This window comes from Dendropsophus ebraccatus, chromosome 10 (assembly GCF_027789765.1).
Source record: "Dendropsophus ebraccatus isolate aDenEbr1 chromosome 10, aDenEbr1.pat, whole genome shotgun sequence".
Lineage (NCBI taxonomy): Eukaryota > Metazoa > Chordata > Amphibia > Anura > Hylidae > Dendropsophus > Dendropsophus ebraccatus.
The window spans coordinates 32,694,093-32,718,444 of record NC_091463.1 but is presented as its reverse complement, the minus strand read 5'-3'; the positions used below and the strand labels follow the sequence as shown (position 1 = coordinate 32,718,444).

The 24,352-nt window shown below is 45.5% G+C and overlaps 1 protein-coding gene across 2 annotated transcripts; it reads right to left on the bottom strand.

Moving 5' to 3' along the window:
* Positions 1–240: 240 nt before the first annotated feature.
* Positions 241–23,299, bottom strand: GLA (galactosidase alpha). Of its 2 annotated transcripts, none has more exons than XM_069943582.1 (7): positions 23,071–23,296; positions 17,473–17,647; positions 15,649–15,826; positions 14,662–14,753; positions 13,147–13,308; positions 10,462–10,659; positions 241–702 (listed from the first exon to the last, which is right to left on the bottom strand). In XM_069943582.1, exons 1-7 carry the CDS (start codon positions 23,232–23,234, stop codon positions 445–447), a joined length of 1,227 nt encoding a protein of 408 aa, XP_069799683.1. In that variant the 5' UTR covers positions 23,235–23,296; the 3' UTR covers positions 241–444. The 2 variants fall into 2 exon arrangements, with proteins under 2 accessions (XP_069799683.1, XP_069799684.1); XM_069943583.1 differs by having other exon boundaries at positions 621–702; positions 10,452–10,659; positions 23,071–23,299.
* Positions 23,300–24,352: the final 1,053 nt, after the last annotated feature.

Genomic DNA, 24,352 nt, shown 5'->3' with positions numbered 1-24,352 from the left:
ATTAGAATGTTGCTCATAATATATATTCATGAGCAAAACTTGTAAAATTCATATCAAAATTCAATTCTACATTTTTAACAATTTTTTTTAAAGCTGATGTCGGTACTTTTCCAACTCCAGTCAAAGCTAGCTCCAACTCCAGCCAAAACTAGCTACGACTCCGCAGCCCTGGTTGTAGATCTACAATACACAATGCTGATGTGCAGGAAAAAAAATTTGGGCTTCAAGCTGAAAAGTCAGTTTCTGAGAATTCTGATGCATATATTTTCTTTTGTGTGGTTTTATTAACACATGAACTTGTTGCTGCTCCATCACAATACCAACCCATTCTTGATATGTCGGCATGAGCTGGTTTCCAAAACCAATCACTTCTTCAATGATCATCCTCCAAGCTGCAGTGTCCTTGACCTGGTCACCCTGCTTCTTTAATTACTGAAAAATAGCTTACTCCACCCTCAGCAGTACAGTGCCTGAGGGATTTACTGGTAGTTGCAAGATGAAGGTTTCATTGAAGCAGCCATACTCGTACCGTGTGGGAAGCAACTGTGTCAAGCAACACTTGTCTCCACAAGCTAATCCTTTCCACAGCATGCCACGTGACAGATGGAATTGTCGAGCACCACCGATCTCTTGTCTATTTGTCACAGAAACTGCGAGAGATCCTCCGGCAAGGGGCTTTTCCCACAATTCAAAGCTGTCAACCTGAAGGAACAAATTATTATGGTCATTTAGTGACAAAAATGCTATATGTTAATGGCAAAAACTAAAAGGCTACAGTCACCTTCAACATGTAAATTTTTTTTCTTTGCATCTTAGTGCAACATTCAAGGTAGCCACTAAATTTTAGTTTACAACCCCTAAGGCTTGGACTTTGAGAGAGTCAAAGTGAACCCATACTTACTGTAAATCTGCTTATCTAATTTATTCATGTGCAGACCATGGTACATGTAGTTTACAAGCTCTTTCTAGATAAAGATTCTAATGTGGGTGCGGTTTGGGCATTCAAGAGGAGTTTGTTGTGTGATCTGTACTTTTTCTCCATTAATACACAGTCCATGTGATTCTCTGCTGTAAACTGCCCCATGTATTATCTCCCAGCTACTATGTACAACCTCTTCCCACTCCCTGCTGCCATTCCGAACAGTGTAAGAAACAGATGACGCAAAAAGCCCATCAGAAACGCACAGCTTGACTTTTCTCACACTCAGGATAACAACTTCCCAGGTATCAGAAGCAAAATGAAAGGGAATTTTTAAGGAAGGAGATAAAGTTGCTTAACCCTTTGAGGACCAGGCCCAAAATGACCCAGTGGACTGCACAAATTTTGATCTTAGTGTTTTCGTTTCTCGTGCGTCTTATTGGGGGACACAGATACCATGGGTATAGGCTGCTGCCACTAGGAGGCGCTGACACTAAGAAAGAAACAAAGGAAGTGACTCCTCCTGAGCAGGATATACCCGCCCACAGGCACTGAGGTAAACCAGTTTAGCTTAGTGTCAGTAGGAGGCAGACACAGGTCTGGGTTCTCCAGGCCAGTTTCTTCCTTTATGTTTAGTTAGTTAGATTTTCTTTTTCCTTCTAGGTCTTATGGATTCTTGGGCACGGTGGGTAATCTAGACCCACCCTGATCCCCTCACTATGCGACCAGGGAACAGACCATAAATATAGATGGACTGTCTACCCTCGGTTGCCACCGGCCGGCAACGTGACACCATGGCACCAAATCAGTCTGACTGTCTGGTCGCCTTTCTGCGGACTCTGTATCCGCACAGCCCCTTCCCGCCTCGCCCCCCAGAGCTTGGCGCGTAAGGTGAGGCACCCACCGGCTGAAGACGGCAATGGTGAGTATGGGCTCCTACCTGGTGAGTATATTCCCCCTGCCCACCCTCCCAGGCCACCATTGTATTCTTATAGACAACCCCCGGGCCATGCTTTCCTCACACAGGGATTTCTCCATCTCCCCATGCTCCACTCCCTCAGGGTCACTGTACCTCTGTGGCTCTCCCCTCAGTCAGTAACAGGCCAGCCCCCTCCTCCATTTTATTTTGTACTGGTGCCTCTCTGGGTGCCATGGGGTGTACAGTGAGGGATTGCCCACTCCTGTCAGTGCTGTGCAGGCTGCAGTTTCCCGCCTTTTTTCCCTATTGTGGCTATGTCTGGAGTACCTGCTCTAGAGGATGCTCCGCCTCCTCCGTTAGGCCCCGCCCCCTGTCGGCCGCAGCACCCCGCCATTTTTCTTAGGTTGCTGAGCCTGCACTACTGCACTGTGGATGCCCCGCCCCTCCCGTTAGGCTCCGCCCCCTTTCGGGTGCCGCGTGGGCCACAGCATCCAGCCCTGTATCTTATGTGGCTGATTCTGCACCCCGGGATGCTCCGCCCCCTCCCGTTAGGCCCCGCCCCCTTCGGGAGCCACGCAGCCCGCAGCATCCTGACATTTTTCTTAAGTTGCTGGGACTTACTGTGGGATGCCCCGCCCCCTCCCGTTAGGCCCCGCCCCCTTTCGGATGCCGTAAGGGCCGCAGCATCACCATTTTTGTTATCTTTTTAACTCTGTGGAGCCTTCACTGTGATGCCCCGCCCCCTCCCGGGTTGCCCCGCCCCTTTTCGGGTGCTGCGGACTGCAGCATCCTGCCGTGTCTGTCTGTGTGTGTTCGTGTTCTCTCCCGGGAGAGCTACCACACACACTGTTCTATTCCCAGCAGCTTCTCCTGCCACCTACTGGTGGAAGTGGTTATTACACCATTACATATATGAGAATGGCTTGCATCATGTTTTCTTATGGCCAATGTTCCATATAATGTTCCAGCAACCCTTGGTCTGCAGATCCAGCATTTTTGGTGCTGGTTGACCCCTCTGTGTCAGATTTTATATATTTAAGATTACATTAATACTTATATACACATTCTGGTTCCCCTCCAACCACATACGCACAGACACATTCCCCATCACCATACGGTGTTTCTGTGTCCTCAGTGAGATCCTTCTGCTACATGGTGTCACAAGTAGGACACTGCACCAGACACGTTACTCGCAACTAGACGGAGCTTACTGTGCTCTGAGCAGAACCCTCTGCTACATGGTGTCACGAGAAGTACATGGAACCAGACACGTTACCCACTATCCAGGTGGTGTATCTGTGCTCTGAGCAGAAGCCTCTGCTACACGGTGTCACGAGAAGTTCATGGAACCAGACACGTTACCCGCTATCCAGGTGGTGTATCTGTGCTCTGAGCAGAACCCTCTGCTACATGGTGTCACGAGCAGGACACGGATCCAGACACGTTATCTGTTTCCAGGCAGTGTATCTGGGCTCTGAGCAGAACCCTCTGCTACACGGTGTCACGGTAAGTACACGGAACCAGACACGTTACCTGTTTCCAGGCGGTGTATCTGGGCTCTGAGCAGAACCCTCTGCTACACGGTTTCCCAACCAGGAGAACCGTCTGCTACAGGGTTGGTCATACAGGTTATGGGACCAGACACATCACCCATTGCCAATCATTGTTCCTGTGTTACTCAGAGCTACCCCCTCTGCTACAGGATGTCACAAGCACGACACATGTCCTGTCATTCACATCACCCCTTAGCGGGCGGTGCTTCAGACCTGCCTCTCATCTTCATGACATAGATTCCTTTACAACATGATGTCAGAGACATAGAACTGGACACGTTATCACCTCCCAGGTGGTGGTACAAGGTGATTCAGAGCTCTGCCCTCTGTTGCATGATATGGCTCCAACTACATTACCTGTAGTTTGGTGTGCACAGGTTGTGGTATTCTGTTACACGATGTAATACACCTTCTTCAGGTCCACTCATTATAGTGCATTATAGTGGTGATGCTTGGCATTTCTCGTGTCCAGTTCTCGTTTACATTGGGACTCAGTCCTCTTCTCTTCCCTGCTCCCAGAGCACACCCTGTAGGCTTCTGTTTGCTTGTCTAGTTTACAGGTCTGACCAGGCACATTACCTGCTTCCAGTCCAGGGATTTGTATCTCTTGAATGCTGGTCCTTGGTTACTTACTGCTTGCAGCTACTCTGCTCGTGTTACCCTGTATATTACCTTTCATCCTCGTAGGACTCCCATGATCGGTGCCTGTCACTTCAGGGGATCATCATAGGGTAACTTGTTACTACGTCATGGTTGTATTTGCCTTTTTTCTGTTCTACCTCAGAGTAAGTCCCTGCCGCCTGTGGTCGCCTACTTGGCTGGGCGTCTGCTTTTTTCCCCACATCTAGCCTACTAGTTCTGTTGGACTCAATGTTACATCATGTTGCTGGCTTCCAGGAAGGCCACAACCCACTCTGCAGTGCAGCACGTTGCTCCAGGGACTAGACCCGCTTTCCTTTGCCGCGGACCTGTCGGGGTTTTCTCTGACGCATTCAGCATCAACCCTTGCTCTATTCCTATTTGATGGTTGTGTTGGTGCTATTTTGTGGCTTCTCGCCAAGCGCTCTTGTCTAGCGGTTATCTTTCCCACCCCATGGACTGCTTTTGGACGTCCCATGGTATCTGTGTCCCCCAATAAGACGCACGAGAAAAGAGGATTTTTTTACTCACCGTAAAATCTCTTTCTCGTAGTCTTCATTGGGGGACACAGCACCCACCCATTTTCTTTTGGGGTTTTTCATCGGTATGGTAGTTTTCTCAGTTTTTGGTGTTATTCCTACTTTACCTGTTCTTGACTTCTCCTACTGCTCTGGCACAAACTGGTTTACCTCAGTGCCTGTGGGCGGGTATATCCTGCTCAGGAGGAGTCACTTCCTTTGTTTCTTTCTTAGTGTCAGCGCCTCCTAGTGGCAGCAGCCTATACCCATGGTATCTGTGTCCCCCAATGAAGACTACGAGAAAGAGATTTTACGGTGAGTAAAAAATCCTCTTTTTTCCCTCCCCCCCCCTTCTAAGAGCTCTAGCACTTTCAGTTTTCTATCTACAAGCCATGTAAGGTCTTGTTTTTCACAGGAATAGTTGTACTGTGTAATGGCGTCTTTCATTTTACCATAACATGTATGACAGAATCCCAAATATAATATTTATGAAGATATACATAGGTGAAATCGTAAAAAAGAATGCAATATGGTAACGTTTGGGGGGTTCCTGTGTCTACGTAATGCACTATATGGTAAAAGCGACATGATACTATTACTCTATAGGTCAGCCCGAACACAACCATATGCAGGTTACACAGATTCTCTAATGTTATTTTTTTTAATTGAATGATTTTTTTTTTGCAATTAATTATTAATAAAATGGGCCTATTGTGACGCTTATAACGGTTTTAGTTTTTCACCTATGGGGCTGTATGGGGTGTCATTTTTTTCCGCCATGATCTCTAGTTTTTATTAATACCATATTTGTGAAGATCGGATGTTTTGATCACTTTTTATAAATTTTTGTTTAATATATAATGGTATCCCGCGCTTTTTTCCCCTCTTTTCGTGTACGCCGTTCGCCGCAATGCTTATTATATTTTAATAGATCGGACAATTACGCACGCTACGGTATATTATATGTTTATTTGTTTTTATGTTTTATTTATATAATGGGATAGGGGGGGTGATTTCAACTTTTATTGGAGGGGTTTTGGGGTAGTGTGTTAGTGTTTAACTTTTTTTTTTTTTTTTTACACACATTTGAAGTCCCTTTGGGGGACTTTTAGATACATAACTTTGATTTCTACACTGATGAATGCTATGCCATAGGCATAGAATTGATCAGTGTTATCGGCGCTCTGCTGATTGAGCCTGCCTGTGCAGGCTCAGTGCAGCAGATCGCCGATCGGACCACATGGAGGCAGGTAAGAGACCTCCGGCGGTCCGTTTTAAAGGGAACCAATCACACTAAAATAGGCTATAAAGCTAAGGAAACGTGCTGGTAGATCAGCCAGCACGCTTCCTAACCATCCCCCTGTCCCCTCTGTCCCCTGTACATAGAACCCGCAAAGTTAGTTTATTAGCTTCCCGGGCTATATGTAAATTACCATCTAAGTAGTCACGGTGGGCGGGCGGCTTCTTCAAGTAGTCACGGTGGGCGGGTATCTTCGTCAAGTAGTCACTGTCCTGGGCCGGCTCCGGCGCTGTAATCACGCCGCTCTGGGCGTGTGTAGAAAGCGCCGCATGGTGACGTCATTAGGGGGGGGCGGCATTGCACGTCGGCCTGGCCTACGTCTTTAAGCTGCGCATGCGCAGTGCAGCCGGAGAAGACGCTGCAGTACTGCGCCTGCGCGGACTAGTACAGCAGCGGCTTCACCCACAGTACTGCGTATGCGCAGCTTAGTAAAGACGTCGGCCAGGCCAACGTGCGATGCCGGCCCCCCCTAATGACGTCACCATGCGGCACTTTCTACGCACGCCCAGAGGGGCGTGATTACAGTGCCGGAGCCGGCCCAGGACAGTGACTACTTGACGAAGACACCCGCCCACCGTGACTACTTGAAGAAGCCGCCCGCCCACCGTGACTACTTAGATGGTAATTTGCATATAGCTCGGGAAGCTAATAAACTAACTTTGCGGGCTCTATGTACAGGGGACGGAGGGGGACAGGGGGATGGTTAGGAAGCGTGCTGGCTGATCTACCAGCACGTTTCCTTAGCTTTATAGCCTATTTTAGTGTGATTGGTTCCCTTTAACGATCAGGACCCCCGCATTCACACTGCGGGGGTCCCGATCGGTAAGTGACAGGGGACTCTCCCTGTCACTTACACTTTAAGGACTTAAAGGGAACCAATCACACAAAAATTGTCTATAAAGCTAAGGAAACGCTTCCTAACCATCCCCCTGTCCCCTGTACATAGAGCCCACAAAGTTAGTTTATTAGCTTCCCGGGCTCTATGCAAATTACCTTGTAAGTAGTCACGGTGGGCGGGTGTCTTCGTCAAGTAGTCACTGTCCTGGGTCGGCTCCGGCGCTGTAATCATGCCCCTCTGGGCGTGTGTAGAAAGAGCCGCATGGTGACGTCATTAGGGGGGCCCGGCATTGCACGTCGGCCTGGCCGATGTCTTTACTAAGCTGCGCATGCGCAGTACTGTGGGTGAAGCCGCTGCTGTACTAGGCCGCGCAGGCGCAGTACTGCAACGTCTTCTCCGGCTGCCCGAACTATTAATCACATTCCTGATCTCGTACGGTAAACGGTGTAAGCGCAAAAAAATCCCAAAGTGCAAAATTGCGCATTTTTGGTCGCATTAAATCCAGAAAAAAAAAAAAGCGATCAAAAAGTCGTTTATGCGCAATCAAGGTACTGATAGAAAGTAAACATCATCGCGCAAAAAAAAAAATGACACCTGACACAGCCCCATAGACCAAAGGATAAAAGTGCTATAAGCCTGGGAATAGAGCGATTTTAAGGAACGTATATTTGTTGACAATGGTTTGAATTTTTTACAGGCCATCAGATACAATAAAAGTTATACATGTTATATATCGTTGTAATCGTAACGATTTGAGGAACATGCACAACAAGTCAGTTTTACCCCTGGGCGAATGGCGTAAAAACACATTCCCTCCAAATAACCTTAAGACTGGACCCATTTTCGTTTTTGCGTTTTCGGTTTTTCCTCCTTGTGTTTAAAAGGCCATAGCACTTGCATTTTTCCACCTAGAAACCCACATGAGCCCTTATTTTTTGCGTCACTAATTGTACTTTGCAATGACAGGCTGAATTTGTGCATAAAGTACACTGCGAAACCAGAAAAAAATTAAAAGTGTGGTGAAATTGAAAAAAAAAAATGCATTTCTTTTATTTGGGGGGTATTTGTTTTTACGCCATTCGCGCTGGGGTAAAACTGACATGTTATGCATGTTCCTCAAGTCGTTACGATTAAAACGATATATAACATGTATAACTTATATTGTATCTGATGGCCTGTAAAAAATTCAAACCATTAACAAATATATGTCACTTAAAATCGCTCCATTCCCAGGCTTATAGCGCTTTTATCCTTTGGTCTATGGGGCTGTGTGAGGTGTCAGTTTTTGCGCCATGATGCGTTCTTTCTATCGGTACCTTGATTGCGCATATAAGACTTTTTGATCGCTTTTTATTACATTTTTTCTGGATTTGATGCGACTAAAATGCGCAATTTTGCACTTGGGATTTTTTGCGCTTACGCCGTTTACCGTGTGAGATCAGGAATGTGATTAATTAATATTGGGTGGTTATGCACGCGGCGATAGCAAACATGTTTGTTTGTTTGTTTATTTATTTATTTTTATTTATAACCTGGGAAAAGGGGGGTGATTCTGACTTTTATTTTATTTTAGGGGAGGGGGCTTTTTACTAATAACAATACTTAATTTTTTAATTTTTTTTACACACATCTACTAGAAGCCCCCCTGGGGGACCTCTAGTATATACACTTTGATCTCTCATTGAGATCTTTGCTGTATAGATATACAGCAAAGATCAATGAGATCGGCACTCGTTTGCTTCCGGCTACTGCAGCCAGAAACAAACAAGTGCCGAGCTGGGGACGGCGACATCTTGGAGCGGTCCCCGGCTGGCTTCAGTAACTGAGATCGCTCCTCCGGGACAACGTCCCAGAGGAGCGATCTCCGCCACTAGACACCAGGGATGACGCTGCGTCCGGTAATCGGATGCAACTGTCATGTTTGACAGCTGCATCTGATTACTGTATTAGCGGGCACGGTGATCGGACCGTGCCCGCTAATACCTGCGGTCCCGGGCTACAAGCGGCACCCGGGACCGCCGCGCGGCCCCGCTCTGAACACCTCTTACGGGCGCATGACGTACACAGCTACTTTCATGCGAGTTTGATGCGAGTTTTACACAGTGAGTCTGTACGTGTGAACAGACCCTTAGGGGAGAGACCAGGATGTCACTCTTATCTGCAGGCTTGTCATCAGAAGCAGCTCAGGGTTTAAGGTAATTTCTTTCTTGATAACACCTTGCAAACACCAGTAACCCCATCTCTCAAATGCACCATCTATAGTAATGTACTGTCTGTGTGAATCCCCCAGCACGCTACTGAAGCGTAGTAGTGCTTAAAAAAAAAAAACAACACCTCAGGATGGGTCAGGTATATTGGAGCATGGCATGTAAAGTTTACATCTGCACATACACAGTATTAGCACTTTATTTGGTTGCCTTGCAATAGTTTATAGTATATTGCTTGGGCACTTTTGTATTATACTACACGAGTTATAAATGATAGCTTATCAGCATTAGTGCCAGCTTTAGATTAGATAATTTATCTATGTGTGACTCATTTTGGTTACATACATGTTTTATGCAACTGCTTAATAATGTAATATATTTTCTAATTAACCTTGTGACCATATGTCTTTAAATAATTTAATATAGGATAAGAAAGTAATGATCTAGCGACAAATGCGCTATATTTCACTCTGCTTTATTATTCCATGTTGCTTTATTGTGTAACATATGACAGACATCACAGTCATACTAAGGGTATTTTCAGTGCCACAATTGCATCACTTTCCTGTGTAAGGATGGGTTCGCACTACGGAATCCGGGCTGATAACCCGCAGGGGGTTCCGTGGCAGATGGCAGAATCCGCCCAACCATAGAATGGAGTCTATGGAATGGGCAGAGATGCCTGCGACGGGTTATCCGTCCGGATTTTGTAGTGTGAACCCACCCTAAAAATGAAGTAGTGTGAATTACTATTTTTTTTTATCCCATACCTTGTGATCATGTCCTAAGTGCCACATCATGCGGCTCACCTGGGCAGCTTCCACTCTGCCCAGGTGAGCCGCATACTACAACATACTCTGGCTCATAGCGACAGCTATTAATATGTAGCAAATACAACTGATGTTAAAGAGTCACTGTCGTATTTTATTTTTTTGCAGAAATGAATAGTCCAGGCGATTTTAAGAAACTTTGTAATTGGGTTTATTAGCCAAATATGCCATTATCTGCATTTAAAAAGCCTTTTCCAGGTCCCCCTCCTCCCTCCTCTTTTCCATCCACTGCAAAAAATCAGGAAATTGTGACTTGTTGCATCAGACACAACCCTGTCTGTTCTAGGGAGAGGGGAGGAGGGAGGAGGAAGGAGGGAGTTAGCCGACAGCAGAAAGCCGAGAACAGAGGATTACAGGCACGGAGCTGGGTGACAGCTGTAATCAGAGCTCAGAGAGGTCAGTGGTGACTATCAGAGGAGATAAAGGGTGAGGTATTTGTAGATTAACTCTTTGTTGTCCTGTTTTGGTCTTTTATTTAGCTCTCTCCATAGGAGAACAATGAAGACAGGAGGGAGAGCTTCAAACTGCTTTTTCATGATAAAAATGCATTTTTCGGCTAATAAACCTAAATACAAAGTTTCTTAAAATTGACTGGACTATTGATTTCTGCAAAAAAAAATTTCACGACAGTGACACTTTAAGTACCATTTTTAGTTGATCACTGTAGTAGGTTTCTGATAACTTTTGTATAACTTAAAAGGAAAGATTTATGTAAGAGCAAATTCCACCTTGTGTTACCTTGAGCACTCTGTACCCCTGGACACCAAGGGGGTCTTGGTTGACGGCAATGACCTCTTGGTTTTGTAAAAGTTCTCTGGATCTTGGATGGATGTCTCGCAAATCATTAGACATTAGCAATGGAGCAGCCATGATAGACCAAAGAGCCATTTGTGTGACTTCTTGATTCCAACTCAAACCAAAGTTACCGATGACAAGCTGGAAAGTCAGGAAAACAGAAATTGTTAGAAAGACATACAACAATGGAAACACAAGAAATGTAGGAGGAGTATAGGCCCAGCTGTAATTGTGGTAACAATTTTGCTTAAGTAACAATAGGTAGTGCACCATAGTGGTTGTAACTTTTTAAGTATTTTAATCTCCAGTTTCTTAAAGGAGAAGTCCGGCGAAAATTATTTTTTTTATATGTTATTACTTATGGAAAGTTATACAATTTTCTAATGTACATTAATTATGGGAAATGCTCATATACTGCTATTTCCCTTAATTTAGTGTATCAGGAAGTGTTAGAATTATCTCTGAAGCAGTGACGTCACGACCAACGGTGTAATTCCTATGGAGTGTCCAGCAGGGGGCGCTCTATATATAGAAGTCAATGAGTACCATTGACTTCTATATATAGTGCGCCCCTGCTGGACACTCCATAGGAATTACAGTGTATGTAATGTAATGTAATGTAATGTAATGCACTGTACTGTTGTGACTTTATGAATACATTTATGGAATACTTTGGGGAGCAAGTGTCCTTGCTCCCCAAAGTATCCCATAAATGTATTCAATGAATACATTTGCTGGGCACCGAGCAGGGAGGGAGAGAGGTGCCATCTACCTCCCCCCTCCCTGCTCGGTGCTGGGAACATATACAAAGCACTACTCCCCCATTATCTGCAGATAATGGGGGAGTAGTACCTGTGCTATCCCTATCACCGCCGCCGCCGCTCACACAGGGGCTGCTATTCATCCCGCCGCTGATTCCCCGCCGCCCGCGCCGCTCCTAACTACCCGCCCGCTCGCTCGCCCGCCCCGTTCCTGGCCGCCGCTCTCTGCTCATGACGGCCGCGTCAGCCCACCCCCACCCCGGCCGGGGACACCAGGAAGCGCCGTGCTCCCGGCCGGGGTGGGGGTGGGCTGACGCGGCCGGCATGAGCAGAGAGCGGCGGCCAGGAACGGGGCGGGCGAGCGAGCGGGCGGGTAGTTAGGAGCGGCGCGGGCGGCGGGGAATCAGCGGCGGGATGAATAGCAGCCCCTGTGTGAGCGGCGGCGGCGCGGGCGGTGATAGGGATAGCACAGGTACTACTCCCCCATTATCTGCAGATAATGGGGGAGTAGTGCTTTGTATATGTTCCCAGCACCGAGCAGGGAGGGGGAAGGTAGATGGCACCTCTCTCCCTCCCTGCTCGGTGCCCTGCAAATGTATTCATTGAATACATTTATGGGATACTTTGGGGAGCAAGGACACTTGCTCCCCAAAGTATTCCATAAATGTATTCATAAAGTCACAACAGTACAGTGCATTACATTACATTACATACACTGTAATTCCTATGGAGTGTCCAGCAGGGGCGCACTATATATAGAAGTCAATGGTACTCATTGACTTCTATATATAGAGCGCCCCCTGCTGGACACTCCATAGGAATTACACCGTTGGTCGTGACGTCACTGCTTCAGAGATAATTCTAACACTTCCTGATACACTAAATTAAGGGAAATAGCAGTATATGAGCATTTCCCATAATTAATGTACATTAGAAAATTGTATAACTTTCCATAAGTAATAACATATAAAAAAATAATTTTCGCCGGACTTGTCCTTTAAGGGGCCCATACATTTTTAATAGTTTGTTCAAAAACTCTCTCCCCCCCCCCCCCCCCCCCCCCCCCCTTCCCATATGAATGTTTGGCTTAGTCAAGTGTTCATAACTAATGGTCCTTTTAGACGGAACGATTATCGTTTAAATTTGCACGATAACGATTGCATTTGAGCGATAATCGTTCCGTGTAAACACATCGAACGATCAATCGACGAGCGAGAAATCGTTAATTTTGATCTTTCAACATGTTCTCAAATTGTCGTTGATCGTTAGCAAAAAATTTCACCTATGTGTGAGATAGGCTTAAGCGATTCGCAAAACGTTTTTTCCGTACGATGTATCAAACCGTCTAAACGCAGATAGTTATAAAAAACACATAGTTCATTCAAAATCGTTAATCGTGCGATCGTGCGAATTATCGCTCTGTCTAAAAGGACCATAACGGAGCAGGTAAGCCGCTGCTAGACTCCTCTTATCAACCGACCCTCTGTGAATAAAAGGGATGAGCACTTGAAATTAATCCTTCTCTCCCCAACATCTTCTGTCAGGGAACTGTCGGATGGCCCACAAACACATTAGACCAGGGATGGGGAACCTTTGCCTTCCAGCTGTTGCAAAACTACAATTCCTATCATGCCTGGACAGCCAAAGCTTTAGCGCTGGCTGTCCAGGCACGATAAGAATCTTAGTTTTGCAACAGCTAGAAGGCTGAAGGTTCCCCATCCCTGTATTAGACAGACAGCAGGTCTAGCCGAGGTCTTTGTGTTTAACTTATAACAAATGTGTAAGGGAACCTTTAGAAGTCAATTCAATCATCTGAAAAACCTAGGATCCAGGAGTGGATCTAACAAATGACTAATTATTTACTGACCATGTCTGGATCGTTCCATCCTCCTGGTCCGGCTGCAGGAACCAGCTGATCCTGTAACGCTGAAGTGAAGTCTATCACAGTCTTCAGACTTGTCCAAGAATCTTCAATATCATCAAAATTTCTCCATGAATTACAATACTCAGCAACTTCAGTATAATTAACCTAAAGTATATGAGAAAAAAAATTGCAACGGACTACTGTAATGATAATGTATGACACAGTACATCGCACCTCAAGAGCAGTCCCATGTTATAGACATTGGGGCTGACTAAATTGCTGCCATTTCCCCTTTACAAAAAATTCCAACAATCTAAACTACAGATTTAACCACCTTTCATTAACTTCATAGGAAACTGTACTATTAAATTAAATGGGGCACCCTGATCTGTGTAAATATGTAGCTCCTGCATCGGATTATGTGACAATGCACATCACTCGAAATTTAAAAACTGACTTCCTCTTCATACACAAGGCCATGTGTGAAAGAGCTGTTCATAGTACAGTGTGTCAGGTAAGCCAGGTGACTAGCAGGGGAACTTAGCCATGCACATGGCTGTTTAGCCTCACCTTGCCAATAATGTGTGGCTGAAGTGTCCCTTTAATCTCCTAGATGCTGCCAAGGGAAGAGTACAGGAGGTGGTTTATTCTCTTCCTGGGTGCATGAAGCTCAGTGCATTGCCTTTGCCTGTCCCTCCTCTCAGCTATAATTGACAGTTCTAGTGTCCAATCAGGAGACCACTGTAGCTGTTGTCCTGTGGGCTTCTGTCTTAGTAAGGGGCCTATTCCACCGAGCGATAATCGGCCCGTGGAATAGAGACAACGATCAGCCGATGATCGAGTCATCGGCTGATCGTTTATTTAGGTTCAAACCTAAAATCATCGGGCACGGCAAGCGACTGACGATCTCACAAACACCATACATTACCTACACATGTTGCAGGGCTTCTCCTGCGCTCCTTCTTCCTCCCAGTCCCGCGCGCAGCAGAAGCTTTGGTGCAGCCTGTCTTAGATGACAGACCGCTCAGCCAATCACTGGCCAAGACTGCTGCAGCCAGTGATTGGCTTTGCGGTCTGTCAGCTCAGACAGGCCACACCAAAGCTGCTGCTGCGTGTTGGAACGGGAGGAAGAAGGAACGCAGGAGAAGCCCTGCAACATGTGTAGGTAATGTATGGTGTTTAAACAAGGAATAGGCCCAGTAAACGAGCGCTGATCTAGCATATCGGTGCTTGTGCACATTATTGATCGGGCCCCCATCGGCCCGTGGAATAGGACCCTAACTCCACAGCTCTAAAACCATTTGTTCAAGATTTTGAATGAAACAACAGTGGAGAAACATTTGGACAGGTTTCCCTTGTTCCTCTAAAACTTTTATTTGTACAATACATGGATTTTAGAGCGAATTATAAAGTATATTTGTACAATTACAGATTGTGGAGAGAAAACATCAATAGTTGTTAATTCACTTTTATCGGACACATCTTTTTGCTGTATTGCGAGAACTATTTTTTCCTTACCTTTGTTAAACGACGGGCATAAAATGGCCACTCACAAGAATAAACTATATTTCTACCTGTGCGGTTCAGTGCTATAGACATACGGCGATAACCTGTAGAAATAAGGTTTTGTATGATAAATTAAAAAAAAAAAAAAAATCTCCATTCATTCAGTGCTTGTATGTAGCAGTCACCTCATTGGGTTGCATGGGGACCCCATTCTCACACCTGTGGTCCCTGGATCTATTAGACAGCTATGGTGTATCTTGTAGAAATGTCATATATGTGTAAGATGGGAATAACCCTTTAACATGCAACTTAGGGTGCGTTTACACAGAAAGATTTATCTGACAGATTTTGGAAGCCAAAGCCAGGAATGGATTTGAAAAGAGCATAGATCCCAGTCTTTCCTTTATGACCTGATCCCTGTTTATATTCTGTTCCTGGTTTTGGCTTCAAAGATCTGTCAGATAAATCTGTCTGTGTAAACGCACCCTAACACCATGGCCAAAGAAGACACAATGCACCAACTTGATGCACTCGGTACCTCCACCTGACTTTCAGCTACTGGTGCACATTTTGATGCTGTGAATATCAGGATAATAGATATCTAAGGAAATCTGATTTGACCAATCCTGGGATAGGATAAAATACTAGCTAACTGCGTCCACCGCTGGGGTGGTCAGGACAGTGAGGAAGGTGGTAGGGGAATTGGAAGAAGTACCTGTAAAACAAAGCTGCCTTGAGGGACAGAAGGAGCTCCCTCTTTTTGTCTAACCACTTAGATGCCACGGTCAATAGCTGTGTGGCATTTACAGGGTTAAACAACCAGGACTGGATTTCTTAACTTTATTGATCTCTATTTGAAAGCTATTTTTTTTCTCTACAGAGTTACCACTAATATCTAAATCACCATATATTAATGAATACTTAATCCTTTTCGGCAGTCCTACATAATAAAGCATTTTATATACAATAACAACTTTTCAGCTATTTTTCAGCTCTTACCATCTTCCAGCATAGTCAGATTTCCATAATTACAGCCGTCAAATTTAAGTAAATCTATACCCCAGTCGGCAAAAGTTTGAGCATCCAACTCATAAAATCCCTGGCTTCCTGGGTATCCAGCACATGTCTTTGTGCCCACATCTTGATATATTCCAAGCAGCAATCCACGGGCATGAACCTAAGTGTGTATAAAGGCGACAAACACCAGTGTTGTGAACCTTGTCTCTTTCAGTTTAATCTTGTACTAGTACAAGGCATCTTTTAGCTAATAGGCAAGCAGGAGAGCGTGGCAAGACAAGAATAATCTTTTTAACAATTTAAAGTTGTGTAATCTCCAGGCCACTGTTACAGGGGATGCGCCACTCCTGTCCATAGGTTGTGTGTGGTATTGCAGTTCAACTAAACTAAGGTGAACAGCGGCTGATTTGAAGTCTAAAAACTGCTGACAGACTCCTTGTAAATGGTTGTGTTAAAACGTAACTGTCAATTCAATGTCTCTTTTCGGAAATCAATAAACATCAATAGTACCAGTGATTTGAAGAAACTCTGTAATAGGTTTTATTAAGCAAAAGGGTTTCCTTCTGTACTCAAAAAGCTGTTTTCCTACCTCCCCCCCCCCCCACACACTTAAAGCGACTCTGTACCCACAATCTGACCCCTCAGACCATTTGTACCTTCAGATAGCGGCTTTTAATCCAAGATCTGTCCTGGGGTCTGTTCGGTAGGTAATGCAGTTATTGTCATAAAAACAACTTTTAATCCTGCAGCGCTGTGTCTAACGGCCGGGGCTTACATTTGTATATGCATTAGGTTGGCACCACCTCTCTGTCCCTCCTCCCCACCCTCCTCATCATTAGGAATGCTCCAGGCAGATTGCCTCCTATTCATCAGCTGTGTGTGTATAATGAACATGGGGTGGATCGTTAATACACCCGTGCAAAGCTCAAACAGCAGTAAATGTTCCTGGAGCATTCCTAATGATGAGGGTGGGGAGGAAGGACAGAGAGGGTGTGCCAGCCTAATGCATATACAAATGTAAGCCCTGGCCGTTAGACACAGCGCTGCCGGATTAAAAGTTGTTTTTATGACAATAACTGCATCCCCTGCCGAACGGACCCCAGGACAGATCTTGGATTAAAAGCAGCTATCCGAAGGTACAAGTGGTTTGGGGGGGGGACAGATTGTGGGTACAGAGTTGCTTTAAGAGGAAGCAGGATTTCTGTGTCCATTATGCTGTATGGAGAGGGTAGGGACTGAGGGGGGGGGGGGGGGGGGGGGGTGTTTGAGCACGGAGAGGAGAAAGCAGGGCTGTACAAAACTACATCCTGCAATCTTCTCTCACCAAGCTCCCAGAAAAGCACTGACCTATCTGACAGAAAGTACAGAAAGAGTTTTTTTGTCTAATAAAACCTATTACAGAGTTTCTTAAAAATCACTTGATTTCTGCAAACAAAATTTAAATGACATTTACACTTTTAGGGGGAGCTTTATGAAAGGGTGTAAATATACACCTGGTGTAAACTGCCCACTGCAACCAATCACAGCTCAGCTTTCAGCTCTGGTAAAATATAAGAGGAGCTGTGATTGGTTGCTGTGGGCAGTTTGCACCAGGTGTATATTTACACCCTTTCATAAATCTCCCCTTTAGTCTTGTTGGAGTAATGCTCCCTGCAACAATAGGTAGACATGTGTACCAAGTGGGAGTTATCTAGTTAGAACAACCTCTAAATTGCATGGTTCACTCATAAGATGTAAAAGTCATTAGTTACCCTCTCTATATACCATGTAGCTACATATATGAATGCACAATGCAGTATAACTTACATAGTCAGCTAATTTCTTGATACCCCCAGGAAATCTTGTGGGATCTGCTTTTAGTCTATTGTTTGCATCCCGCTTTGTAGCCAGCCAGCAGTCATCAATGCACAGGTACTTGTATCCAGCTTTTAACCATCCCTCTGCTGCCATCAAATCTGCCATCTGCATGAAGAGCTGTTCGCTAGGAAAATAATCGCATCATCAGAAACATGAAAAATGTTGAAAAAAAGTGACGGTGGTGGAATAAGGATTTCATTATACGCTCCATATGTGAAGGTGCGATCTATACATTCATGGCGCCGTGATGGCACATGCTCTGAAGAACGGAGGTGGTGTCAATCCTAGCCATTTAACTCTTTAGATGCCACAAACCTGGCACCCAGGTGGTTGGACAAAGGCTGCCATGATAATACAGCTGTCAGTAATACGTTCACAGACATATACTGGAGTACAGAATTAAATGAATATAGAAGTGCTGACAAAAATTATACCCAATAATAATACCGCCACCATGTCTGATGCTATATATTTCAGCTCATAAACCTTTCTTTTTCTTCTTTATGTTGTTCTCTTCCCATTTTTCTGGTGGAGGGTGTAACTATAGAGGGTGCAGAAGTAGCATGAGGGCCCTAGTGACTGAGGGGACTACTCTGCCACATACAAAGACATCAGTGACACAAATAGATGGGGAGCATTGTTACAGATTTTATGCTGAGGCACAATAGCTACACGTTATATCTCTGATTCTGGTGCAAGTTAAAGGAATTATTTGGGGAGCAGAAGAGGTCACTCACTACACCTTCTAATACAAGAGGGGGAGGATGCCTGTCGTGAGAACCTGTGCTGGCATAAATGGGGCCCAAAAGCTGCAGGCCTTTTCTGCTTCCTGGAAAAACCCTTTAATCTAAGTTCTCTCTGGCCCTTATGTTCTTGACTGTAAGATAAACCCTCTGTATTTACATTGCTGAAGACTGCTAAGTCAACCTCTAGCTCTTTGACAGTGTTCTTTATGTTGTGTTTTTTTTTTTCTTTTTATTTAAAGAATTCTGTAGTCACATACGTCCGTTTTCTTCCTCATACTTGCAGGTTTATTGGTATTGCAGAGAACACAGAAAAAACAAAACTCCTACACAAAGGGAACAAAAACAAAGAACAGAATGACCCATACCTTGCAATGAGCTTTTGTTTATTTGGCAGCTTCTCACCTTTCTGCAACCTCTCTGATAGATTAGTTTGTTTCCAGTCTTATGCTGCGTTTACACGTAACGATAATCGTACGTGTAAACGCAGCGAACGATCAAACGACGAACGAGAAAAAGTTCATTTTGATCTTACAACATGTTCTCAAATCGTCGTTCGCAAAAAATTCGCAGATCGTTCCGTGTGAAGTCGTTCGCCGATTTAACCAGTGTGCGATATAGGCTTAAGCGTTCGCGAAACGATTTTACGTACGATATATTGTACCGTCTAAACGCTGAACGTTATGAAAAAAAACAAAAAACGTTACTCCGACACCGTTAATCGTACGGTCAGGCCAATTATCGTATCGTGTAAACGCAGCATTAGGGTGGAGAATATGGGACAGGTGGAGATGCGCGGCGCCACGAGCGGGGGCGAACGACGGAATCCACAACACATTATCTGCCCAGATTCCGTAGTGTGAACCCACCCTTAGGGTATCTTCCCACTAGGAAATATGCACAGAATTTTCAAGTGGAGGCAGCCTGGCGGTCTCCGCTTGAAGTTCTGCGTGTCCCATAGACTCAATGATATTCTCAAACTCAATCCACGGTATTCTCAAAGAACTGATTTGTCAATTCTTTGGGCGGATGGGGGATTGAGCTTGAGAATAAGGGAGAGTCAATGGGACAGACAGAACTTGCATATTCTGTAGTTGGGACATACCCTAATGCCTCCTTCTCTCTTTGCATTGATCTCTTTTCACCACACTAGGAGAGTTACCATGACCAGCTAGCTACCAAATCCTAATTCAGCACTAAGGGTGCATTTACACAGAAAGATTTATCTGACAGATTTTGGAAGCCAAAGCTAGGAATGGATTTGAAAAGAGGAGAAATCTCAGCCTTTCCTTTATGACCTGATCCCTGTTTATAGTCTGTTCCTGGTTTTGGCTTCAAAGATCTGTCAGATAAATCTGTCTGTGTAAATGCACCATAAGTCAACTCAACATCTTTCACCTTCTTAAAGGGAACCAATCCGGACAATTGGGCTGATATGGTTCCTAGCAGCACATTATAGATATGCTATGCAACTCATGGAGCATATTAGCCGCTGCTGCAGCAGTAGCTTTACAAAGGGATAAAGGGCATTTTACTACGCTGTGTGAGGCTGGGAGAAGGGCGGCAACTAGCCATCTGGGCACGGAGTCGCCTGTGACTAGTCACATCTCTCTGCCTGTCAGCAGGCAGTGCAAGGATGACTAACAGACAGAGGGCACTAATGGGTCTCTCTGCCTGTCAATCATCCCCACACTGACAGGCAGAGAGCCATGGCTAGTCACAGGCAGCTCCCCGCCCAGATGACTAGTTGCCGCCCCTCTCCCTGTCTGGCGTGGCATAATAAAACATATTTTTTCCTTTTGTAAAGCTACTGCTGCAGCCGCGGCTGGTATGCTCCATGAGCTTCGCAGTAGATCTACTGTATACTGTGCTGCAGGAAATCATCATGATTGTTTCTCTTCAAAGCAGTTTACCAACCCTTGTCAAAATTGGACAGGGAAATAAAAACCCAAAGCCCTCCGCTCACTCCCAACTATAATTCACTCTATACTGCACATTGGAAGCACCCCGGTAACATCACAATGAGCACAGGGCGCTGGCGCCTAGACTACTAGAACAAACCTGCCCTGAGATAACTGTGCGGCACGCTGTACTACCCTCTGAAAATAGGTGTCACACAGTAAAAGTTAGGTGTTGCAATAGTGCAATATATATGGCCCATAAATATAAGTGCCACGCATGTCCCAACAAAGGTAGCAGACCCCTATGCTTAGTGCTTTTGAAGATGTAGAGCCATTGCCCCCACCAATAAAGAAATACTCACCTCTCCCTGCTCCTACACCATCATTTGTATGGAATGGTGGCGGCAACTACATTATAATAGGGTGCTGATAGGCAAGGGTGGAGACCCTAACAGGGAAGGGAAGCAGGGGTAATATGGGTTAGCACTGCACAGTTATTCCTCCTACAAATTTATCTTGTCAGTACCGAGAGTCTCTACACAGTCTGCTGACATCAGAAACTCCAAGTATTTAATTATGCCACACATAACATAGGTGTGGCTGAACGCTGCTTCAGCTGACAGCTTCATCTGGTGGTTCTCCCATGGACAGGCACAACCGGCTTAGTGGTTATATACTTTGAATGGGGAGAAAGACACTGCCAGACTCCTCTGGTTGCAGCTTATCTCCCAGATCAACTATGGGGACAAGGTAGAAATCCTTTTACTTGGGTGAGGTTAAAGTTACATAGGAGTCAGAAGTAAGGTGCGGCCACGCTGTGTACCTAAAAGTGTGGCAACCTTGGCTTACAAGCTCAGACACGCACCCCCTAATCCATCTAGTACCCAAAAGCTAGTGTTATCTGAATATAGACATAATTTGGACACCATCAGGTCTGCCTGAACCCAGATACTCCTGTCTGATATTCGTTGTTGTTGTTTATTTCCATCTCTATAATCGACTCTATAATCACTTCCCTCCCCTCCCTACCTACTTACGGTTTATTATTGCATACTACATCTGTTATTTTCATCACCAATGATGTTGCCGCCAATAGACTCCTAGATGTACCTACACCGCATTGATGTACTAACGACCCACATGGACTACTTCAGCACCGGATATACAGTGCCAGGAAAATTCTTGTCCACAACCCAACAGGGACTCTCTCATTGACTTCCTGGGCTGTTTCGTCTGGATTGCTGAGACCACACCGTTACTTACTCCAGCACCATCACTTCCCTCCTGCTCTCCCCCTTTATGTTATGTTGCTTCTTTACTGCATTTGTAAAGCATTATATAGATGCTATTATTCCTTGTACTGCTAACATTATAAAATCTCCATCAAAACAGATTTAGGATCTGTTCACACGTACAAGATTTGATGGCCCAGAATTGATTTGCTTTGAATCTGCAGCTTCAAATCTGCACCATCAAATCTGCTGCAGATCCTGTATGTGTAAATGCACCTAGGGGTGCGTTCACACCTACAGGATCTGCAGCAGATCTGCAGCAGATTTGATGCTGTGTTCAGTTATTTAAATGAAATCTGCTGCAGAAAATCAGCTGCAGATCCTGTAGGTGTGAACGCACCATTAAAGTACAATAAAAAAAACAGAATTAGGGTGCCTTCACACGTACCGTATCGCTGCCTATTTATCGCTATGTGTTTGGTGCGATTTTTACATGCGAGTTTTGATTTTCACATGATTTTCATGTGAAAATCAAAACTCGCATGTAAAAATCGCACCAAACACGCAGCGATAAGGTACGTGTGAAGCTACCCATAAAGTAGAAAGCTGCAGCCACAGTGCAACTTCTCCTAGTCTCTAGGTGTCCAACATGGGGCCCTCCAGCTGTTGCAAAACTACAATTCCCATCTGCTTGGACAGCCAAAATGAAAGCTTTGGCTGTCTAGGCATGATGGGAGTTGTAGTTTTGCGGCAGCTAGAGGGCTGCATGTTTGAGGCCACTGCTGTAAGGGGAGGATTGTGTATGCTGTAAGGGGAGGATTCTGTATGCTGTAAGGGGGGGGATTGTCTATGCTGTAAGGGGGGGATTGTCTATGCTGTAAGGGGAGGATTGTCTATGCTGTAAGGGGAGGATTGTCTATGCTGTAAGGGGAGGATTGTCTATGCTGTAAGGGGGGGATTGTCTATGCTGTAAGGGGAGGGATTGTCTATGCTGTAAGGGGAGGGATTGTCTATGCTGTAAGGGGAGGGATTGTCTATGCTGTAAAGGGAGGGATTGTCTATGCTGTAAGGGGAGGGATTGTCTATGCTGTACGGGGGGGGGATTCTGTATGCTGTAAGGGGGGGATTGTCTATGCTGTAAGGGGAGGGGGATTGTCTATGCTGTAAGGGGAGGGGGATTGTCTATGCTGTAAGGGGAGGGGGATTGTCTATGCTGTAAGGGGAGGGGGATTGTCTATGCTGTAAGGGGAGGATTGTCTATGCTGTAAGGGGGGGATTGTCTATGCTGTAAGGGGGGGGGATTCTGTATGCTGTAAGGGGAGGATTGTCTATGCTGTAAGGGGGGGGGATTCTGTATGCTGTAAGGGGAGGATTGTCTATGCTGTAAGGGGAGGAGTGTCTATGCTGTAAGTAACCTGTGACCTAATGTAATCCTATAAGAAGTTCCATTATTCCCTGCAGTCATATAGCATATAGTCATATGGTCTGTATGGGCAGCTGTCACTGACTTTATTGGGACTTAGTTATAAAGGTAACATTGTATTATACAGAGCAGGGTGTCCCAAACTGAGCACCACCAGCTGCTGCAAAACTACAACTCCCATCATGCTGTGTCTGCCAGTGCATGCTGGGAGTTGTAGTTCCGCACAGCAGTAGCAGTCACTTCCTCACCTGATGCAGTTGCTGGGATTCTTCTCACAGTCCGTCTCACACATGAACCTCTCCCAGTGTAACCAGCCCATAGGAGGGGTGCGGGCCAGGCCATTGCTGAGGCCGGGCACTCCGGGCACCCACAGCACAGCGCCCGCTGCCAGCAGCCACCACACACCCAGCATTGCTTCTCCTCACACCGAGCACGGGACTGCCGGAGTCACTGACTGTCCAGCCAATCAGCGCGCTGCTTCCGGGATAAACCCCTCCCCGGGGGACGGTAACCATGGTAACCACATGTGACAGAGGGAGGGACTGAGCTGATGGACCTTCAGAGGGATTTATTGTGGAAATGACACAAATGTGCATCAATGTTCTCACCAGAGCAATGTCCTCAACTCTGAGGTAGTCAGAGCATGATGGGAGTTGTAGTTTCTGAATAGCTGGGGAGCCACAGGTTGGGGCACATTGCTCTACTAGACAGAGCCTAACACAGGGATGTCAGACTCATGGCCCGCCAGCTGTTGTAGAACTACAATTCCCATCATGCCTGGACAGTCAAAGCTGAAGCCTTTTGAATATTATGTCTAAAACATTTAAATAAAGCTTTTTGAAAACTTATATCTGGAAGGCGACCCCGAGCACGGAGAGCGCTGTGCGCTGCGTATCAACAAAACTATTGGACTGTGTTATTAATAGGCATCAGAGTCTCTGAGACAAATCAATATTGTGGGCGCTGCCATAATACTTACCAGTCCAATATGCATATAGATGAGTAATAATGCAGATCCAATGTCAACCAGTAGGGGGCATTGTAGCATTTTGCAGCTATTTGAACTCTTGCAAAATCACAGCTGGCTTCGCTAAGTGTTTGGGTGGCGTATCACAGAAATGATGTCCACCCAGGCTCGGACTGGCCCACAGGGGAGCAGGGGAATCCCCCGGTGGGCCCTACCCAATGGTGGGCCCCTGAGCAGGAGGTCTGCATCCCTGTTTAGCAGCTTCAGGATGACATATAACCCCCCAGTTAGTTTCATGGGACTTTACCTTTCAAGAAACTTAAGTGGACTACTGTGCTGTTTGCATAGAGCAGGGATGGGGAACCTTCCACCCTCCAACAGTAGCAAAACTACAACTCCCATCATGCCTTGACAGCTCCTATACACTAGAACAGGGATGGGGAACCTTCGGTCTTACAGCTGTTTAAAAACTACAACTCCCATCATGCCTGGGCAGCCTTCGGCTGTCCAGGCATGATGGAAATTGTAGTTTTGCAACAGCTGAAAGGCCAAAGGTTCTTCAT

Bases quoted from the DNA above. Each gene is read 5' to 3' on its own strand.
- GLA (XM_069943582.1), bottom strand. From the start codon at position 23,234: ATGCTGGGTGTGTGGTGGCTGCTGGCAGCGGGCGCTGTGCTGTGGGTG. The intron at 14,754-15,648 runs GTAAGAGCTGAA...TTATTTCTACAG, and splicing joins TCTGACTATGCTGGAAGATG to GTTATCGCCGTATGTCTATA. The intron at 703-10,461 runs GTAACACAAGGT...TTGTTCCTTCAG, and splicing joins AGGGGTACAGAGTGCTCAAG to GTTGACAGCTTTGAATTGTG.